The sequence below is a fragment of the Vigna umbellata genome, chromosome 7 (assembly GCF_029865625.1).
Source record: "Vigna umbellata cultivar VRB3 chromosome 7, Vumbellata_1.0, whole genome shotgun sequence".
NCBI lineage: Eukaryota > Viridiplantae > Streptophyta > Magnoliopsida > Fabales > Fabaceae > Vigna > Vigna umbellata.
In genome coordinates, this window is record NC_142171.1 from 27343680 (window position 1) to 27365193 (window position 21514).

At 34.3% G+C, this 21514-nt stretch overlaps 1 protein-coding gene and 1 pseudogene across 1 annotated transcript; one reads left to right on the forward strand and one right to left on the reverse strand.

Annotated features, from left to right (window-relative positions):
* The first annotated feature begins 4153 nt into the window (after positions 1 to 4153).
* LOC124843958 (Sec23/Sec24 protein transport family protein) lies at positions 4154 to 19616 on the forward strand. The gene is made up of 12 exons (XM_088094306.1): positions 4154 to 5065; positions 5747 to 5920; positions 6520 to 6681; positions 8183 to 8325; positions 10159 to 10234; positions 10312 to 10487; positions 10585 to 10666; positions 13474 to 13551; positions 17126 to 17287; positions 17383 to 17646; positions 18200 to 18304; positions 19304 to 19616. The coding sequence occupies exons 1-12, from the start codon at positions 4334 to 4336 to the stop codon at positions 19442 to 19444; spliced, it is 2295 nt and encodes a 764-aa protein (XP_087950432.1). The 5' UTR covers positions 4154 to 4333; the 3' UTR covers positions 19445 to 19616.
* LOC148195620 (uncharacterized) lies at positions 13563 to 17119 on the reverse strand (annotated as a pseudogene).
* Positions 19617 to 21514: the final 1898 nt, after the last annotated feature.

Here is a 21514-nt window from a genome sequence, read left to right on the forward strand (position 1 = left end):
AAAATGACAAATGAAATTTTTTTACACACGAAGTTCGCAGAAAAATTTGAAAAATTGTTTCCTTCGAGTTTATGTGAATTTTCAGTAAGATCCGACTTTTATTTACTTTGTTTCTTGTTGTGTTTTATTTCTGTACATATTTTAGGGTTTCAGTCTAACATCTTGAGCATCTCAAATGTTTCCTCAATGGCCATTTTTGTTTCAATTTTGGTTTCATTATTTTCCGAAATTTTTCCTTTTTCTTCATTCAAATTAAATTTATCCATTATTTTGTTTTATTATCTTCTAATTTTTTTTGTTAAGTTTTTTATTGATTGAATATTTTTTGGGAATTATAAGTATATTGTATTGGGGGACTAAAAAGTCCTTTCAAATGTTAAATTACATGTTTAATTACTTAAACACTAACATTGATTTAGGTACGATAAACATTTAAATCAGGTGAATGGATTGTGATATTTTTTCTCAATACTTTTTTAAGTTCACAATTGATCTTACCTTGAGATGTTGCAGTTAGAAGACTAGACACCATGACTTTGGTCTTTTGAAGAAACTTTCATCATGATGATTTTATATACTAAGGACTAAAAATTCCATGAAGACCATCATATATTAAATCAACTATATTAACCCTAATAATAATATTTAGAGAACACCATCATAAAGATTAAAGAATTTGAAAAGAAAATTACAAAACAAAAAATTGTTTGTAACATGTTTCAAAAATTTTAAAATATTGCAGTAGTTTATAAAATATTATAAATTGGGAAAAGAAATATAAACATATTTAATCGCCACTCATTAATGAGAAAATTAAACAAGTTCCTAAATGTCCACCACCTTATTGTGAGAAAGTGCAAATAAAATATATTATATCATATAAGATGAAGCTTATTTGCAAGAATAATATATCATAAATAAAAGGTTTTTCATATATTTTGTATACTCAACATTTAATAGAATAATGTTTTATGAGAAAATATGATATCCAGACTTTATGATATTTCTTCTTTTCTTATATCATAACCTTAAATAGTTTCTTAAATGGTGAATTATACTAAAAGTTGAAAAACCTTATATAACCTATCTTGCTTTCTTCTTTCTTTAACTTATATTTTCTTTTCATGTTTACTTTTTGTATGTTTCGTGGATTTTGAGAAAGGTGCTTTCAATAAAATATTCATGTTATATTCATGTTTACTTTTCCTAATCCATGTTTTATTTTATAGTTTTATTATGCCTGATTGCCCATGATTAGTCTAATGATCTATAGATTTCGAACTTATATTTTATTAACCTTCCATATTATTAAAACCTTAAAGTAAAAAGTTTGATCAGGGATGGATTAGCACAATAATTTATTAATAAGTTGGTCAGTTCTTGACTATAGGATTCAGTGATTAAATTAATCTGCCAAAACCCTTTCTTCTATCTTAATTAAATGAGTTAGATGGGGCCACTATTCTCATTCCCACAAAAGAATGTTTAATGCAAAGAAACGAATTTTAGTGTCAAAGTCATCTCACACACGATAACATTTTTTCATATTATTACACCTCAACCAAGGCAATATATAATATAATGTAGAGACTAAAACTGAACACTTTTATTTTAAAAGCATTCGTCTTCGGATGAGAGTTATCTTTAAAGATGATAAAAATATTTGTATACGTAAATATTAGTACATATTCGTAAATAAAATTTATAATAAATAATTATTATCCACCGATATTTATTATTCACAATTTTAATATATATCTATAAACAAGTCAATCCGCACATATGAGTATTTATTATTTGTAAAAGAAACCAAAATTAAAATTTAATTTATATTTTATTAAGTTAAAATTAATTAAAATTAAAATTGATTTATATTTTATTAGGTTAAGATTTAATTAAAATTAAATTTTAATTTATATTATATTTTATACTTTTTTTAATTTTATTTATATTTTATTTTAAAAAACAAATAAATATTAATGAATGAATTTTTTATTATAGGTCCACGGATAAACATTATTTGTGCTAACCCAACCTGTTGTCATCTCTAGTTGTATATGCAATAAATACAATAATTAATAAATGTAATTAACATATATTATATAATGTTCTATTTATGTTACTGATTATGATCCTTGTTTGAACATGAATCACATAGTTCATCAAATTATTATAATTGATGGTGAATAATATAATTAGGGCAATAATTCTAGTCAAACAAAGAGAAACTTAATATATATCAAATTCATAAACCATATCGGATACTTTTAACCAAGTTCACTTGATCAATACATGTACCTAAGCTATTTTTCTCCTTTTACAAATTTCTTTTGACAATAAATCATTAAATTGACAGGGTCTCTCTACTAGACAGTGCAAGGGTTAAATATGTTTTTCGTCCCTTAAGTATCACACGATTTTGGTTTTAGTCCCTACTCAAAACTTTGGTGGTTTTTAATCCTCGTAGTTTTGAAACTATTAGTATTAGTCCTTAAAAATGGACGGCGTTAAGTTTTAGTAGATGTGGCAAACGGCGATGCCCAGCTGCGCTCTGCACTCTCTGCCACGTTGCTGGCCAACAAGAATCTGACATTTACGTGGCCATTCTCGTTCTTCCTCCATCACCTGACGACGACGAAGATCTAAGTTTTCGCCACACTGCTCCCCCGTCTCTATCTCTCTCCAGGAACTCTGCTAAGTCCACTACAACTCTCAGATCGCCATCTCCTGTCGCGGTCCCCTTGATCTACACATAATAATTGTATATAAAATTTAAATAAGTGATCAACCATAAAAAAAAGAGAACATTACTAACTCAACCTTCCCCTAATGCCTACACAACATGATCAACATAGCTGTCTAGTAGATGGACCTTCAAGATATCCAACTATTTCATCTTTTTGGTGAACAACATCCTTGTGATGCTCAATAACATCCTTCTCATGCTCATCAACATCAGGACCAACTAATGTTGAAGCTTCTCCAGCTTCACCATCACAATCCCTTCTACGAACAAATGTCGTAGATCTTCTTCTAGTTTCTTCTTGTGCAAAAGTCTTAGTTCGGTTTGTAGAGACACCTCATGTTCTTGTCATTTATAACAAACAAACTCAAAAAAACATTAAAACCAATACACTTAACAAATAACTAAAGTTAAAGAAAATAAATAAATAAAACAAAAACTAAATAAATAAATAAAATTAAAAATCCATTATTCTATTAACTAGATTTCAAAATTTGGTAAATTTTATAATCTCTCAATTCTAAGTCTTTAAAACCGTAACTCTAAATCCTCTAATTCGTTTCATGCCTATGTTCAACTATAGATTTCAACATCCCATCCAACAAAATATTTACAAATTTCTCATCTTCACCGATTACTATCCCAAATATATATACTTCGTAAATAACTTGTTTGTGACAGAATCTTGCTTGCTTTAAAGGTAAGGTGTGGGAGAAGAGATCAAAGTAGTGGGTGAAAATATGTGAGGTGTGATGTGTGGGAGAGAAATGAGTTGTAATGTGTAAGAAAGAAAGAAGGGTGGAAAGGGTGAAAAGGGGACTTGTTGCTGGGGCGCCTAGGGTAAGGAGAAAAGTGAGGGATGAGTGTTGGTGGGTGGGGTAAATATAAGGAGAAAGAAAATGACCTTTTACCCTAATAAAAAAGTTTAGGGTCGATTAAGGGATTAGAAAAATTTGGAGATTAAAGAAGAAAAATTGAAGGTGTAGGTAGAAAGCCCTTTAGATGAACTCTTTAGGCTGGGCCCAACTAATGGTGAGATGAAGTCTTTGGATTTCATAGACTAAGTTTTTAACAGTAAATAAACAGACTTTTCTGATAAAATATGAACGAGCCACAGCAAATATTTATATGTAAATAAGGTTGTAAAACTCAAGTGAATCAATAATAAATAAAATACATAAAATATATAAGAGTGAATATATTAGTTTAGAATTAGCTCTAAATGATGAACATATTTTATAAACTCTTTTTATAAATTCTTTGATAATAAGATATCGAAAGACCACACAAAAATCTTAAATACGTAATAATATTAATAAATATAATAATAATATTTGATATCATTCAATTTATTTTATATAATAGTTATAAACTCCTCTCTGAAAGTATGTTGGTGAGTACAAACAGTGCATTAACCAACCAATCAAAAGTCAGCATTGGGTCTCTGTTTTGATTCAATATTGAATGCATGCTTATTTTTTCACTGATACTGTGATCAAAGCCGTTTGAGTGGGAGCGACAGAGACACGCCATAACCACCAGGATCGCTCTCTCGTGTTCCTTCTCTTTCCTCTCACCGATCCTCTCACCATGGCCGAATTCTTGGATCTCGAATCCCAAGACGGCGTGCGCATGCCCTGGAACGTCATCCCAGGAACCAAGCAAGACGCCCTAAACTGCGTCGTTCCGGTCTCCGTTGTCTACACTCCCATAAAGCAATTCCCCTCCATGCCAGTCCTCAATTACACGCCTCTCCGATGCCGCACGTGCCGCTCCGTTCTCAATCCCTTCTGCATCGTCGACTTCGCCGCCAAGATCTGGATCTGTCCCTTCTGCTTCCAGCGCAACCACTTTCCCCCTCACTACGCCTCAATATCTGACGAATCCCTCCCGGCCGAGCTTTTCCCGCAGTACACCACCGTCGAGTATAACTCCGACGCTACGTCCGCTGCCTCCGCCGCCGTACCTCCCGTTTTCCTCTTCGTCGTTGACACCTGCGTCATCGAGGAGGAGATTGGATTCCTGCGCTCCGCGCTCGCGCAGGCCGTCGAGCTCCTCCCCGAGAATTCGCTCGTTGGGCTCATCACCTTCGGGACGTTCGTGCATGTTCACGAGCTAGGGTTTGGTGCATTGCCGAAGACGTACGTCTTCAAGGGATCGAAGGATGTCACCAAGGACCAGCTCCTCGAACAGATGAGCTTCTTCGCCAAGAAGCCCCGTCCGGCCGTTGGTGTGGTTGCCGGGGCGCGCGACGGGCTGTCCGCGGACAGCATTTCGCGGTTCCTCGTACCGGCGTCCGAGTGCGAGTTCACAATCAATTCGGTAATGGTTGTTGATTTGGAGTATGTTTGGTGTTAATTTCTGTGTGCGCACGGGTGCTAATCTTCATTTGGGAATGCCTGTTGAATGCCTTTGGCAGTGGAATGAAATGAATTCGGATTGCGTATATTTGGTGTTTATTTTGCGTGTATGTGTGTGTGCACTCTTTGCGCTCTCAATTCGGTTATGTTTGTTTAGTGTCTCTTGTAGTGGAATGAAATGAATTTATGGAAGTGTTTTTTGTCACCTGCACGGTGTTTTTTTTGAAATTTCAGACACATGTGGCTGATCCAGCTGCAATTGCAAATGTCATGTGGTGGCAGACACTCCAAACACCTTGACATTGTGGTCAAAACTGTGTTCATAGACTGTTTTAAGGTGCTGGCCTCTGGTGTTAATTTGTGTGTATAGTCTATTTTCAATTTGGGAATGTTTGTTGAGTGTCTCTTGTAGTGGAATGAAATGCATTTGGTGTATGTATAATTGTTTTCTGTGCTAAATTGTGTGTACACTCCACCCTCAATATGGTAATGTCTGTTAAGTTTCCCTTGTAGCGGAGTGGAATGAATTTGAGTGTTTTCTGTGTTAACTTTTGTGTTGAGTGTTTCTTGTAGTGAAATGAAATGATTTTGGAGTGTATTTTGTGTTAGCTTATGGGCGGTATACTTGTGGTTTGGTCGGCAGGTTTTGGAGGAGCTGCAGAAAGATCCTTGGGCGGTGCCCGCAGATCAGAGAGCAACTCGGTGTACCAGCACAGCTCTGAGTATCGCAGCAAGTTTGTTAGGGGCATGTGTCCCTGGTTCTGCTGCGAGAATAATGGCATTTATTGGTGGACCGGCTACTGAAGGACCTGCTCCTGTAAGAGCCTCTTATGCAACTTATGTAGTTATATATAAGTTTGTCAATGTGTTATTTATCGTTGTAGTGGTGCATGTAGCAAAATTTGAGTTCTATAATTAGTTAGTGTTGTGGGTTATTAGAGTGAACATTAATAAGTGAAGCCTGTGTGATCAATGGAGTGTTTAGGCTGGTAGTAAAGGAACCTTTTCAGCAAGAAAGTGTTGAGGTTAATAATTATACTTGAAGTTTAGGCTTCAAAGATTCCTTAGGATGATATTTCAGACTTAGGTTTTTCTTATCATGACTGTATTTTTGAAGGAACTCTATGATGACATCTTTTAGTAAAATTGAGTGTTGTACTTTCCCCCCTCCTCTTTAGTATCTAAACACAAATATTTAGCTTTGAATGCATTTGCTATGTTGGCATTTTCTAGTTGGCATGTACAATGCATCTTGGTGTTTTGAATGCCTGCATCAGAGTAATGTATTTAACTTGGAGTCCATTTTGTTGACCTTGTAAAATGGAGTTTGCATCATAGGCTATAATGAATTCCATTTTACTTTATTGGTTGATGACATTCAGCTGATTCTCTCTTATGAACTATTGTATATTTCAGATTGTATCCAAACAACTTTCTGAACCCATTCGATCCCACAAGGATCTGGATAAAGATTCTGTGCCACATTACCATAAATGCGTGAAATTCTATGATGGACTTGCGAAGCAGCTTGTACATCAAGGACATGTACTAGATCTCTTTGCTTGTGCTCTTGATCAGGTAATGTTCACTTTTATCAAGTGATCTTTTTTTGGTCTGTACACAGAAGTTTACATGTGTATAAGTTAACTGCTGTTTGTCTCTGTTTCCCCCTAAAGAACCTTTACTGTTAAGTTTTTGCCAAACTTAGAATATTTAAACAACAATCTAACTTCCAATTATCCATTGTAATCAAGAGTTTGTGACGATGCTATAACTTGTAATTTACTTCTTCCCATTCTTTAATATATTTAGTTTTCCAAAGTGGCGGATGCAGAAGATTTTGCTTTATGTCGAATCTTCATGCTATAACCTCCTTGCATCTTTTTATTTGATAATAATTGTTGAGTTCAAACTTTTTTTGAACATAAAATATAAGTGTTGTTCTCAAACAAATACTCCAAATAGGAGCAAAAGATCCGTGCTGCATATAAATTTAGTCTCTTTACTTCTATTTCTGCCAAAACCACCTATAAAGTCTGGATACTACATGGGCTTGATATCAAATAAATATTGGGACACAACAATTTCTCGAAATTTAATGTGATACGTTATTGGTACATAAAAAATATTGATAAAGAGATATTGATCCTTTCTTATTAATTCATAACTGTGAAGATCACAATTCAGAAATTGACATTTGTGACTGTTAACCAAAAAAGTACTCTCTGTCCATGTCATAACAATTTTTGGCTAAGTGTTCTATATTAATATAAACATCTTGGTATAACTCAAATAAGTATTGAGACTCTACGCAAAAGCCTAGAATTAGGAGCATTGCTAAATTACCGGCTACAATTATTTTAGCATTTGCTATTGATATTTATTTGTGCTTCGACGAGAAAAAATTCTCTGGAAATGTCTTTTACACCAGTCCACTCATTTTATATTATTGTTTAGAACTAACTAGAATCAGTAAACAACGACAATGTTATTTTTTTGGCATTAACAAAAGAGAATATGTTGAGTGTCTCATGTAGTGAAACATAGAGTATAATGATTATACTTATATTTTTTTCCCACAAACATATCTTTTTTTTACCAAGTTTCTTTCTCTTCCCCTGATTTCTTACTTTTTCTGAGTATTCTTAATCTGTCTTGCCTGAAATCTTCTCTTCTATTTTTATTTGTTAGATCTAATTATATGAAAAATAATTTTTTCAATCATTATTTTTAAATGAAGGTGGATGATACTTTGAGGCAGTCCTTCCAATGAGACATAATTCTAGTGCCTCTCACCATTAATAATTAGACTGTCCAAATTCATAATTCCTGTACTCTGAAATCCCTGGTTTGTTTATGGGTAAAATAAAAAATAGTTGATAATTTTGTGACCTGCTATCTGATTTCATTTCTGGTCAATTATGTGATGCTAAGCTTTATACTTTTAGTTGGACTATATTGGCTGACAAAAGCTTTATTATTTCTGTAGATGTTTGACATTTTTGTTTGTGGTTGTTTTGCTTGGTACAATTTTTACGTATGAAAAATATTAAATTCTTGTGTATACTTTATTCTCCAGGTAGGAATTGCTGAACTTAAAACTGCTGTTGAAAGGACTGGAGGCCTTGTTGTACTTGCTGAAAGTTTTGGTCATTCGGTATTCAAGGATTCACTTAAGCGTGTTTTCCAATCGGGTGATTATGATTTGGGTCTATCTTCAAAGTAAGTCTTATTTTTTTCATTTTCTTTCCTTATTTGCTATTGAAGAGCCCACATAGACTAGAGATATGACCAAATAATAATGTATAAATGGGTTTAAACCTCACCTTATTAAATTAGTTTTGTGAGGTTGAATTAGTCTTTAATTTAACTTTCTTAAGATGATAATAGAGTTATTCAAAGCCTAGCTTAGTCAAGCTTGTTGGGTCTTGTGTCACCTGCTATCGGGTTCCCCTAGTTCCACACTTGAAGTATCTAGTCCATAGTGTATTGAAGAGCCCACATTAATTAGCAATAAAGGAAAATTATAGCATATAAGTGGATGAAAACCTCATTTTACAAATTGATTTTATGAGGTTGAGTTAGGTTTAAATTTTACTTTCTTAAGATGGTATTAGAGCCTATCCTAGACTTAAATATTTTTTGTATGTTTAATGCTTGGAATAATATAAAAATAAAGGTGATGAAAAAAACGAAAAAGAGAAAGAATGACTAAGAAAATATTATGACTGTTGTGGATAGAGTACTACGACCGTTACAGTTGTATATATTAGTTGAATGTTATATTTGAGGTTTGGTTTAGGAAAAAGAGGTAGTGTGGGATTTGGGACGTGATGTCTTATTCAGCATGGGTAATTAAGTCTTCTAGCGGATCAAGGTTTAACCCAAAGGACAATGCAAATTCATAAAACATGATTATTAGCTGTACACCAATAAGCAACAACACTGTTAACTTTTGAGCACATTTTTCATTTTTAATTGCTGACACTTTTCAAACACGTATTTTAAATGTATCTAAACGTATCCGTGTCAGATACATCCTAGACACGGATACGCTGGCTTGATGAATGTATCCTAGCATCACAGCATTGGATATATTAGTGGTGGTGTAATACAATATCATTACCTAAAACTACTATTAGTACTAATACTTTGGTCAAGCACTAGTACAACTAGCCTCGGAGCCATCCAATTCATATATCTTTTAATACTCTCTTACAAGTTTAACTTGGTCTGTGGTAGTCTATCTTTCTAACATAAAAGGAATAACAGTGAAGGAGTTGATCAACACTTTTACCTTTACCGAATCCCTAATTATATTATTTTGGTAATCAGCATGTTCTTGGCTGCTGACTTGTTGATTCAATCAGGTCCATTCTTTTATATATTAGAAGAACCAAGCTTTGACACCAATCTAGTGCTGGATAATAGACCATAAACTATGAAGCTCGGACATGGTTCACAAATGGTGTGCCCTTGTGTCTAACACGTATCAGATACCGACACAACACTCCTAATAGGACATGTATCGTAGAAGTGTCCAATTTGAAAGACATTTTGTTTGTCTCTGACATAATTTTGACAGGTTCCAACACAATGTTAACAAGGGAAAATACAATGATTTTCTGAAAACCCATATACTTGTAAACTTATTGCATAAATTTGTATTATGATTATAGAAATGAGGAACAAATCTTATATGATCACTACTTTTCACTTTTTGGATATTATAGACTTATTAAGTTCATTTTTGTATTAGATGACAATATGTTTAGATTATTATATTTAACTAACCTTGTTTATAGATGATTTTGAGAATATAGATATTGGTTGTTAAATTAAATGATTTAATATATAGATCCGTGTCCCTATGTTTACATTTTGAAGACTGCATGAGTCGAAGTGTCTGTGTCGTGTCTTCCATGACCTTACTGCAAATGTATATCGTTCCCATTTATAACATATATTAAACTCTTAACAGTTAGTATAGATGGTTCTGATTGTCATGTGTTGCTTTATATATTGACTCATTTCTTATTTAACTATTTTTTGCAGTGGAATATTTGAGATAAACTGCTCGAAGGACTTGAAAATCCAGGGTATTATTGGCCCTTGTGCATCTCTTGAAAAGGTATGTCTAGAATGTCTCACCTCTTTTCTACTACTTACCTCCACAACATAGATGCTTATACCTATCTATATCTGCAGAAAGGCCCATTATGCTCAGATGTTGTTATTGGTCAAGGGGGTACAAGTGCGTGGAAGATGTGTGGCCTCGACAAATCCACATCATTGTGCCTATTTTTTGATGTTGTGAGGAAGGAAAGTCCTGATGCAGCCATTCAGGCCACAAGCAATCAATTTTACTTCCAATTCTTGACTTAGTATGAACACCGTCTCTATCCTCCTTTGAGTAATGTTTTGTCTGTTATGGTAACGTACTTGAAATATTTCTCACTCATCACAGATGTTTTGCTTCAGTTATCAGAATAACAAAGGGCAGATGAGATTACGGGTTACGACACTGTCACGTAGATGGATTGCTGGACCCGAAAGTATACAGGTAAGGTTTTATCTGCAACCTTTTGATTCGTTATACCTGCAAAACAAAGCCTTTGTTCACTCTTTCTACCACTATATTCCTTCCCTTGCTTAGCTTCCTTGTTGGAAGCTTTTGGTTTTGGGTAATTTGTTTAGCTGATTGGTAAGTGCCAAGTCTAGGCTTTGGAGCTGAAGTGAAGTTAAGACAGTTGTTCAATAGGTTGGTATTTAGGAAGTAGGTTGCTTCTTTTTATGATATGCAATTGGGTTGCTGTGCTCCTTTCATCTGAAATATTGGCCATATATATATATATATGTTAGTAGAAATAAGTTGGTCTGTACAGTTTATATAGTCATCATGTATAAGTCAATATGTACACTTGTAGGTTTTATTAATGAGTTAGTCAGTACATCTGTCAGTTTTGTTGTAAGCAATGTCTATAAATACGTTTCTGTATTCATATTTTCAGTGTTATGTGATAATAAAATTTTCAGTTCGTTTTCTCTGATTCTCTCTTCAGTTTTGTTGATCTAAGAATATATATATATACATATATATATATATACATATATATATATATATACATATATATATATATACATATATATATATATATATATATATAGTCAATACATCTGTCAGTTTTGTTGTAAATGGACTTATCGCAGTTCTTGTATGAGGGAGATGCCATGATAAAGTTATCTGATTTTGTTACTTTGAGGTCACGCAGAATCTAATCATCAAAATAGCCTCTATGGTTATGGGAGTTAATCTGGGGTACATATAGTCACCCTAGACCCAACAATGTGGATACCTCATGCATCGGTCACCATTTTTAGTTTACTGCTACACAAAGATGAGGGGTTATTTATGGCTTTTTTTAGTGTTTGGGCTTAGGGCTTAACCTTACCCTTCGAAATTGGCTTGCAAGGTGTGGAGTACATGTCTCGGTGGCCCCACACTGACATTTTATTTAGCCTTTTTAGTCAACCCCTCTGTAGGTAGTCCTTTGAGACATACTATGACCTAGAGGTGACCACCTAAGACGGGCTTCAAACTCATCCTTAATTACTAGGGGCTATGGGCTTGTGTAAGAATAATTATTAAATTTATGTATTTTAGAGTAATTATTAAGTCTAAAGTAGGGAGTAGTGTGTTGGGAACTATTTCCAGCTGTACCTATGAGTCTAGAGCAACCTATGAGTTGTACCTAGTTTTTTACCCAGGAAGTCTAGTGTAGGCCTTTGATCTTTCATCTTTCCATTGTATCACTTTCTCATCATTATAAATAGAAGATCATAAGAGTCTTTTAAGCTCTTTTAAACCAATTCAAGGCATCTAAAATAGATCCACCTATCTCTGTTTTTAATATTCATATGGTGTCAGAGTCATGAATTTGAGTCTTTCCTAGCGAGATTTATTGTTTATTGGATCTATCATACAACCCGTTATTGGGTCACTATCGGAGTACCCATTAATGTCTAGTTTCACACTTATGTATATAGCTCGACGTGAGGGGTGTATTGGAGATCCCACATCAACTAGAGAAATAAGGCATGTTTATATCATATAAGTGGGTGCAAATCTCATCTACAAGCCAATTTTGTAGGGTTGGGTTAAGTTTAAAGTTCACTTCTTAACATAGTATCAAAGCAGGTGGTTTGAGTTTTTTCTAGCACTATATTTGCTGTTGGCGGCAGCCAGCAGTGGCTGTCGGCTGGAGTCAGAATTTTGTCTTGAATTGGACTCATCCTTCATGACTAGGGGCTATGGGCTTGGAACAGTGCAGTACAATTGGGCCAACAACAAATCTAGGATAGATTCTGGTATAATTTTAGAATTTGGACTTAGGGTCTATCTGAAGCCCAAAAAATTAACTTGTAAGGTGGGGATTGTGGAAGTCTTTTAAGCACTATTTAATTCATATCACTATTCAATTTGAGATTAATACATACTGCCCCTTCAATCCTGCAATTAAGGTAGCCCAAAGAAGCTACTGCTAAGGTGTATTATGTCCATGTGTTATAGATGATGTGAGCTTAATTTAAGCCCCCAGAAGGGGTGAGCATTAACCAACTCATTTTAAGGAATACTATGACCGAATGCTAAGATGATGTGCGATCCTGACACATTCCTTGCTCTTGGAATTGTATATTTGGAGCATAAAGTTTTTTAGATTGGATATTTTAATTCATATCACTATTCAATTTGAGATTAATACATACTGCCCCTTCAATCCTGCAATTAAGGTAGCCCAAAGAAGCTACTGCTAAGGTGTATTATGTCCATGTGTTATAGATGGTGTGAGCTTAATTTAAGCCCCCAGAAGGGGTGAACATTAACCAACTCATTTTAAGGAATACTATGACCGAATGCTAAGATGATGTGCGATCCTGACACATTCCTTGCTCCTGGTATCCCATTATCAAGGTCGGGTTAGTGTTGATACCTTGTCCAATTCCATGTTATAATTAACTGCGCTTACCTCTAAAAGCTAACTTGACATGAGGTAGGTGTATTGCTCAAGCCATTTGTACAATACTTTTGCCATATATCTAGTAAATGTGGGGTCTTCTATGTCTATTATGTGGGATAACCATGCTCAAGCCATTTGTAGAATACTTTTGCCATATTATCTAGTAAATGCATGGTCTTCAATGTCTATTTTGTGTGGGATAACCAGTGCTTTTGGTTGTTCAATGTTGCATGGGATAATTTTTCAAGTAACTTGAGTACTCTATTTCTTTCTTGATGTTATAGAAAAATCATTTGGTTGTTATTTTATGAAAGATTTCAGTGTTTCTATAACAATTATGTCTAAATTGTAGGACTTGATTGCTGGATTTGACCAAGAAGCAGCTGCGATAGTCATGGCTCGTCAAGTCTCTTTCAAAATGGAAACAGAGGTGAGTACTGGATGTTTTTTTTTCCCACTTTTTTTATAATAAAGACTACCAACTCTAATTCATTAACAGAAAGAGTAGCAACTTCAAGAACTGCAGCCCCTTTACATGGATTTTGTTCATCACCACCAATATCGCACATTCTTCTTTCATTCTCTTTATAACTATTACACTTTTTTGATGGGGGGCGAAGCTTTGTGTGTATTTGTTAGGTTTCTAGATAGAGGAAACCAGGAAAACGAATGCAAATTCCCAAACTCACTGATTAAACCTTGTATTATTGATTCTAGGAAACAAGTGCAGCATGAGGGCATCCAAGGGACAATTGTCCCTTCAAACAGGATGTCAAAGATCTTTCCAACAATTCTACAAAAGATCCAAAAGTCCCCCGAATACAAGGACGCCCCAACTATATTTAGAAAAACTCACTCATCCTGGCAACCTGACTAACAACTACTTTTTAATGTTTCCTCCTAACATACGCATTACATATCCTATCAGTATTAAAATTAAATCTTCAGTTCTTTTTTGGATTAATCCTATTTCTTTTCATAAAGTGAATAAATTAATATATGCTTCAGTTTCTCTTATAACGAGAAGACAATGATGCCTTCTTTAGGATTAAGCCTACTCTTATTTATTGGACTTGGGTACGACCCAATATGTGCCATAAAAGCACGCATATGTACCCTAGTTAAGTACCTATTTGTTTTTTAAAATATTTTTGGCACGTAACTACCCAATGAGTATGTTCATATATGTACCGGTATGGATACAACATGATTTTAGGAGTATCTATGCTTCTTATTTGGTCATTAACTTGTAAATTTCATTAGTCACCCATGATAATAGAGTCCTCCAGTGAGTGAATTAGTCACATGGATTCATTCACCAAATGTTTTGTCTCTTTCAGCACTGTATGCAGAGTTTGATTATAATCAATCTGTACCCAATGAGTATTGGGTTCATGTATGTATGGGTTCATGTGTACCGATATGGATACAACATGATTTTAGGAGTATCTATCCTTCTTAGTTGGTCATTAACTTATAAATTTCAGTAGTCACCCATGATAATAGAGTCCTCCAGTAAGTGAATTAGTCACATGGATTCATTCAAATGCTTTGTCTCTTTCAGCACTGTATGCAGAGTTTGATGAGAATCAATCTTAGTACATGAATACCCAGTGGACCCGTTGTCCATTGGTGAAACCCTTTTTCTAGAAACTGTATTCCTTCTCTCATTTCCAGTCTGTCTCTTGTTATTGACTGTGGCCCTATTCCAATTGCGTTTTGTTTTTCCTATCAAGGTGCTTTTCCAGCACTATTCGTAACTGACCTCTTATTCTATGATTTTTCTTGCCTCCAAATAGGACCAACATTGTTATCCCTGGGAGTTCCGTGGTCATGTGAGCTGTGATGTGCTTCTATCCACATCTAGGCTGTGACTTTCTCCTCACTGCAATTCAGCTGCAGTTCATTTTTTTCTGGCCTTTTTGGTAATAATTCCACCAAACTCATTTTTGCTTGCTTGAGCCTGATCTGTATTCCTGGTCCATCCTTTTTGTGTGAACCAGCCAAATCATCTAGTGATTGTGAACCTCTTCTCTGATTCTTCTTCCTTGGTTACTGCCAAAACCGTGCTTCTTATTATGTATTAGGAAGTTTTCTTTTTGTTTATTCTTGCTATAATTTTATTCTTTATTACAGTTGTATCTTGCTGTTAATACTAGGATTATGTATTTAGAAATAATCCCATAATCACTGGGATTTTGTGTTTTAGAATTTACTGTTTATATTTCCTAAAATAACCAGGAGGCTCGTGTATTTATAGGTACAATAGCCTCATTATTAAAAAACAGAAGAAATATATTATTCTTTCAAATTTGAGAGTTATGTCTCACTTGGGGGCATTCCCATTCCCAAGCCCAAAGTCCTAGAATTCTATTCCCACAGGTCCAAACTGAAAGAATGCTTCGGTGAGGAAAGTCAGGAAATACTTAGAGCAGAGAGAAATAGGAAGATAATATTGTTTCCTTATAGGGGAGGGGGAATATTCTGGGGTTGTACAATTTTCTTTTCTTGTTATGCATTGCATTGGGCTAGGGAATTTCCTCCATATAGGGAGCTTATGCTCTCATTTTTCTTTACTGAACTTTCCCTTTAATTCAATTACACTATCTCCTTCTTGGACAGGAATTGATCTTATCATTTGGTCTCATAGCAGCATGGTAGTTGAATCGAGATACAAATTATGTATCGGGTAGCTCATATTTTGAATCATGAATCGTTTTGTATGGTTAATCGTAAGATTCATAAACATTAAAAAATGTTCTTCCCCTTCCTAAACATTAAAAAACGTTCATATATTCATATTTCATCCTCTTCCTCTCCAAGATCTATATCACTCAGTCAATTTCTTCCTCATCTACCATGGATTTTCCATTTTTATTGGTCTTGGCAGTTAAGTTTCTAGGATCTATATTAGAAAAAGAAAACCAAATAAATTTTAGTTCTAGTTTGTTGAACTTTCAAGTTCTAACTTCTAAAAATTCTAAATAGAAATAATTACCTATATTCCTTCTTTTGCCTGAAGCTCCCTCTTCAACATCAAAACACTCATGTACATCCATCTATGAGGAATCAATAGTAAAACAATGATTTTCTTTTTCAGTGATCCATTCATCATCCAATTCAATATCCAACAAACTTATGTGATCATAAGTTTCCCCCTTCTCTTCTCTACTCTTTTGTCTCATCTCAAGTTCAAATTTTTTGTCATAGTTATATCTGATACAATACAAAATAAGTTGATGTGAAAAAAGAAGATAGTGCTACTTAGTAGGGCAAATTTGGATTTAATTAGCTTACCCAGGATTGAGATAATAGGCTGCTGCACAGAGAGGTCTGTGTTGTTTTAAATTCCACCTAATGCCAATAATTTTCCACACTTTTTTAGACCTTGTTTTTAGCTTTTGGAAATTTTCATTAATGTTCTCCTTAGCTCTATCTATCCATTGATTCATAAATATATGGCATGGCTGGTTTTGCATCCCCATCAAGCCTCAACACTTTTACAAGTGGAATCACACATTTTAGGCAATATGTGATTGATCTCCAAAATCTGCCATCATTCACCAGATTCATCACTTGCTTAGCCTCAGTTTTAGTTGCATATGTACTATTAACCCATTCCTCTGAAGCAAAACATTGATCTAAGAGCATTCTTATGTTGCTTAATACAATTTAATGTAAGATAAAAAGTTACAAATTAAGAACCCATGTGTGCCTATATATGTAAGTACTGATTTTCTTTGCATTGCCAATGGCATGGGGTTTCCTTTGCTTCTTTAATGAAAAAGAATGAAGATGCATAGCCAATTGAAAAATCCATCATACTTGTGTATTGTTGAAAAGTCCAATAACAAATGATCAATAGTCTCAGAGTACTCTTTCCCGCATGACACACCCATAGTTGTGAGAACTGAGAACCTGCTCATCTCTTTCTCACTGATCTGCTTATGTGGTTTTGCTCTTTTATGTTGTCATGTTTTGTAATGATGTAATTTTGGAATCAGGCTGAATTTGATCCTATCAGATGGTTGGACAAGGCATTGATAAATGTGTGTTCCCGATTTGGGGAATTTCAGAAGGACACACCATCTTCTTTCAGTTTGTCTCCCAGGTTGTCAATATTCCCACAATTTATGTTTCATTTCCGACGCTCTCAATTTGTTCAGGTACAAAGTGTTGGATTTTTGTAAGTTTGTGATATTTGGTGCACCAATGTTTGTACTTAAGTGTTTACCTATTTCCCTAATTATATTTATCACAGGTCTTTAACAACAGCCCAGACGAGACTGCTTACTTTAGAATGATACTGAACCGTGAAAATGTTGCTAATTCTGTTGTCATGGTTCAGCCTTCATTGATTTCTTATTCATTCCATTCTGGTCCGGAACCAGCACTTCTTGATGTTGCTGCCATTGCGGCTGATAAGATCCTCCTTTTGGATTCATTTTTCACTGTTGTTATTTTTCATGGTTCAACAATTGCTCAGTGGCGTAAGGCTGGATATCATAATGAACCGGAACATCAGGTATTCTTTGATCATATTATTGCTAATCTGAGAATAATTATTCTATTTAGTTTTGATCTGAGGTTTTTGTTGGGGAATTACAATATCCAACTCACTGTCAGTATTTTTTTTTAATTTCATTGTTGGGAAAAATATTGTATATTATGGGCTTTTATAGATCATATTGATTTAAAATTAAATTCAGTAAGGGGCTTGGGCTTGCTGCTAAGTTTATTTTCAGGTATAGGGCTATATTTGCAGCTACTACAAAGTTTTAGCAAATCTGGCAGTTCCTTGGCTGCAGTTAGGCATCCGTTTTATAATACATGGGCTTCATTTTATTTTCTGAATTTTATCATTCTTGTATTAATTATTTGGTGAGAAGTCCATGCTATGGCCTGTGTTATATCAAGTCAACCTGGTAATTTGAATTGGTATTTGGACACCTTTACCAGGTCTTAGTAAGCTTCTATCAGTGTTTTCTTGATGTCATAATGTCTAGAACTGCACTAAATCACCAATGTTCTTACCTTGACATTGACAATTTATTTGAGTAAGTCGCTATATTTTTCAGGCATTTGCTCAATTTCTACGAGCTCCTCATGATGATGCAGATTTAATAATAAAGGAGAGGTTTCCTGTACCTCGCCTGGTCATTTGTGATCAGCATGGCTCTCAGGTTACTTTCTATTATTTTTTGCCATTGATCACCTTATAGTACAATAATTGGCTTGCTTTCTTGCTGCTACCGTTTGTTTTTCATTACTGCTAATTAGTCACCCCTTTCATTGTTTGTTAATAACCATGCTGTCATTACAGAATTATTGTTCTGAATTTTTTTTCTTTTAATTTTGTTTCTTGTATTTCACTCAGCACTTGTATGCATGTACACCGGCTAAGAACTCCAAGTATCCTCAATATTTTGTCATTCTCCCTGAGATTTCATCTGGATAGGGCCTCTGACTTTGCCATTTCATCCTTTCATTAGTGATTTTAAAGTTCATGGTAGTATTTTGCAATGCTACCCAGATTGCATGAATATCACAAGTTGCCACTATCTGAAATAAATTACTTTTTGCAATACTTACATGTTATGTTTATCCAATTAATGACATTTAATATAGGTTTCTGAGGACAAGTCGGGTGAACCACAGACAGGGTCTACCCACTATCCGAACTGTATGAAAAAATCATATCTATTATCAGTCTCGTTACCTGTTGGATATCCGCAATAAAGATATCCGCGAATAAAGAATCTGAGGATTTTTTTCAACCTACCCGCTGGATATCCACAATAAAGATATCCACAATAAAAAAATCTGTGGATTTTTTTCAACATGTGATCACCTGTTGGAATACCTATAGATGTTTAAATATTATTTCGGTAATCCTTGTGCATGTGGGTTTCCTTGAGATCCGTTGGCAATGAATAAAGAAAATGAATTTACATGTCAGTTTCATTTTAAAAGGTTCTCCTTCTCCCTATTGATTGTTTATGTATGATAAGAATAATTCTTGTTTATTGGTGAGCTTGAATTTGAATATAGCTGTAATTTAATTGATGTGATTCATATGCGCTGAACTAACTGGAATATGCATACTAGTATTTTTTTTTTCAGTGTGACTAGCTGCATTCGTTTCACAGTAGTTTAAGATGTTTTGTTTGATGTATGTGCAGGCTCGATTTTTACTGGCAAAGTTAAATCCTTCTGCGACTTACAGCACCGAAAATTATAATCCTGGAGGAGATATTATATTCACTGATGATGTTAGCTTTGAGGTCTTCCTGGATCACTTACAAAGATTAGTAGTTCAATAAATTATGACCTTGGAGTTTTTATGTAAAATTTTCTTTTTATTGCTGCCTGTACATTAACATCATTTTAGAATGCTGTTACAATTTCCAATTTTGTGCAAAATGTTGTAATTATTTTGGAATCGAGCGTTCAAATCAGTGACACACGAGTAAATCTATTTTCTTTGTAGCTATATATCCAGGTTTGAAGCTTTTCTTTGGTGGCGAAAGTTTCTATATTCTAGTGAATATCATAAACCTTTTTTTAACATTACACTCTTAGAGACTAAAAGGAGATCAAAGACTGATAATGTGTGTGTATATATATGAACAAAGACTGCATTTGACTCGCTAAAAAGTAAAACAAATTTAGTTGCTACCTGTTTGATTCTAAAATTGGTCATGGAACATAAAATAACACAAGGAATGAGGGATACTTTGTCAAATTTTACTCTACATGTAGTTAATTTTTTTAGTATTGAGTATATTATTTTTTAAATTAAGTGTCGAATAAATTATTTAAGCCCATGAAAAGGTAGTTATTTGTAGGTTTAATGTCTCAATAGGTCCTTATTTTTGTTCAAAATTTGAAATAGGTCTCTTTATTTTTTGGCGTCTCAATTGGGTCCTTATTTTTGTTAATTTGATGTAAATAAATCCGTTCCGTCAATTTCATCAAACGGCGTTAATGAATGTGTGACGTGGCCTGAGGACAGTATTGACACGTGTAAGGCCACGTCACACATTCATTAATGCCGTTTGATGAAATTGACGGAAATGATTTATTTGCATCAAATTAACAAAAATAAGGACTCAATTGAGACGCCAAAAAATAAAGGGACCTATTTCAAATTTTGAACAAAAATAGGGACCTATTGAGACATTAAACCATATTTGTATTTCCTTAGTTATTATGTTGACTAGTCCTTTTTTTAAGCGATCTTTGAAACATTTTATATTTTCATTTTGGTATTTCAAGTTATTATTTATCATAGCAAGCATGTAACAAAAATAAAAATAAAAATTAATACATATCGTTCTTTAACACTCTAAATTGTAAGACATGTGATTCAACTTAATGATCACATGAATAACATAACTGACACAGGAAGCAAAAAATACTTACACTAAAGTGTTTAATTTATCAGGCATGCAAAGTTAAAAAAATGTATTTATTAGGCACTAAAAAATTAGTTGTATATTGAAAATCTGAAACTTATTTAAGCTGACTTTATAGAGAAATGATAGACGTACGGTAATATATGTGTGTACCCAAGTCCAACACCATTAAGTGCATTATTGTAGTAATTCATAAAGCCATCAAAGCATGTATTCGAGGGCACTATAGAATCTACAAGACATGACCAATGGTTTCTTAAATCCATTTTGCAAGTGATATGCACATTTAAAGCACCATACACAACTTAACCAGATTTTTCAACCTTTTTCACCAATCAATTACCTTTCCCAAAACAATGGCGACAACAGTCAACAATAAAAACTAATTTATCCATTCACTTTAGTTGAATTCATGGGAAGGTCATACTCATTTTTAGGTTATTGGGCATAACTTTTTAACCTAATACCAGTCACTGATCCGTGTGTACGCACATGCTTTTTATTTATTTATTTTTTCACTAAGGATAACAAAAGATCAAGTATGTAGTTTGTTCATTTGACTATTTCGTCAGTTTGTTTTTTTTTTCTATTATTTTGGTCATTCCGTCAGCTCATTGATCCTGACCAGTACGATCATATCGATGATTCTGACAATCCCGACCATATTGTCAATTTATCCATCCTGGCTAGATCAGTCAACCCATTCATCCTAGCCAGCTCGGCCAGACAGGCCAACTCAACCATTTCATCCATCCAGTCATCCAAGTTAGGCAGGCAGGATCGACAAGCTTGTCCACCCAGCCATCCAAGCTAGCCCATATAAATCGGTCAGTTCATCAATCCCAACCATTTCGTCATCCATCCATCCAATACATCTCGGTCATCCAATCAGTTTGGTCCATCTTGTTCAACTTGGTCACCCCGTCCATCCCGTCAGCCTGTCCATCGTAGTCAGCCCAACCATCCCGTTAGCTT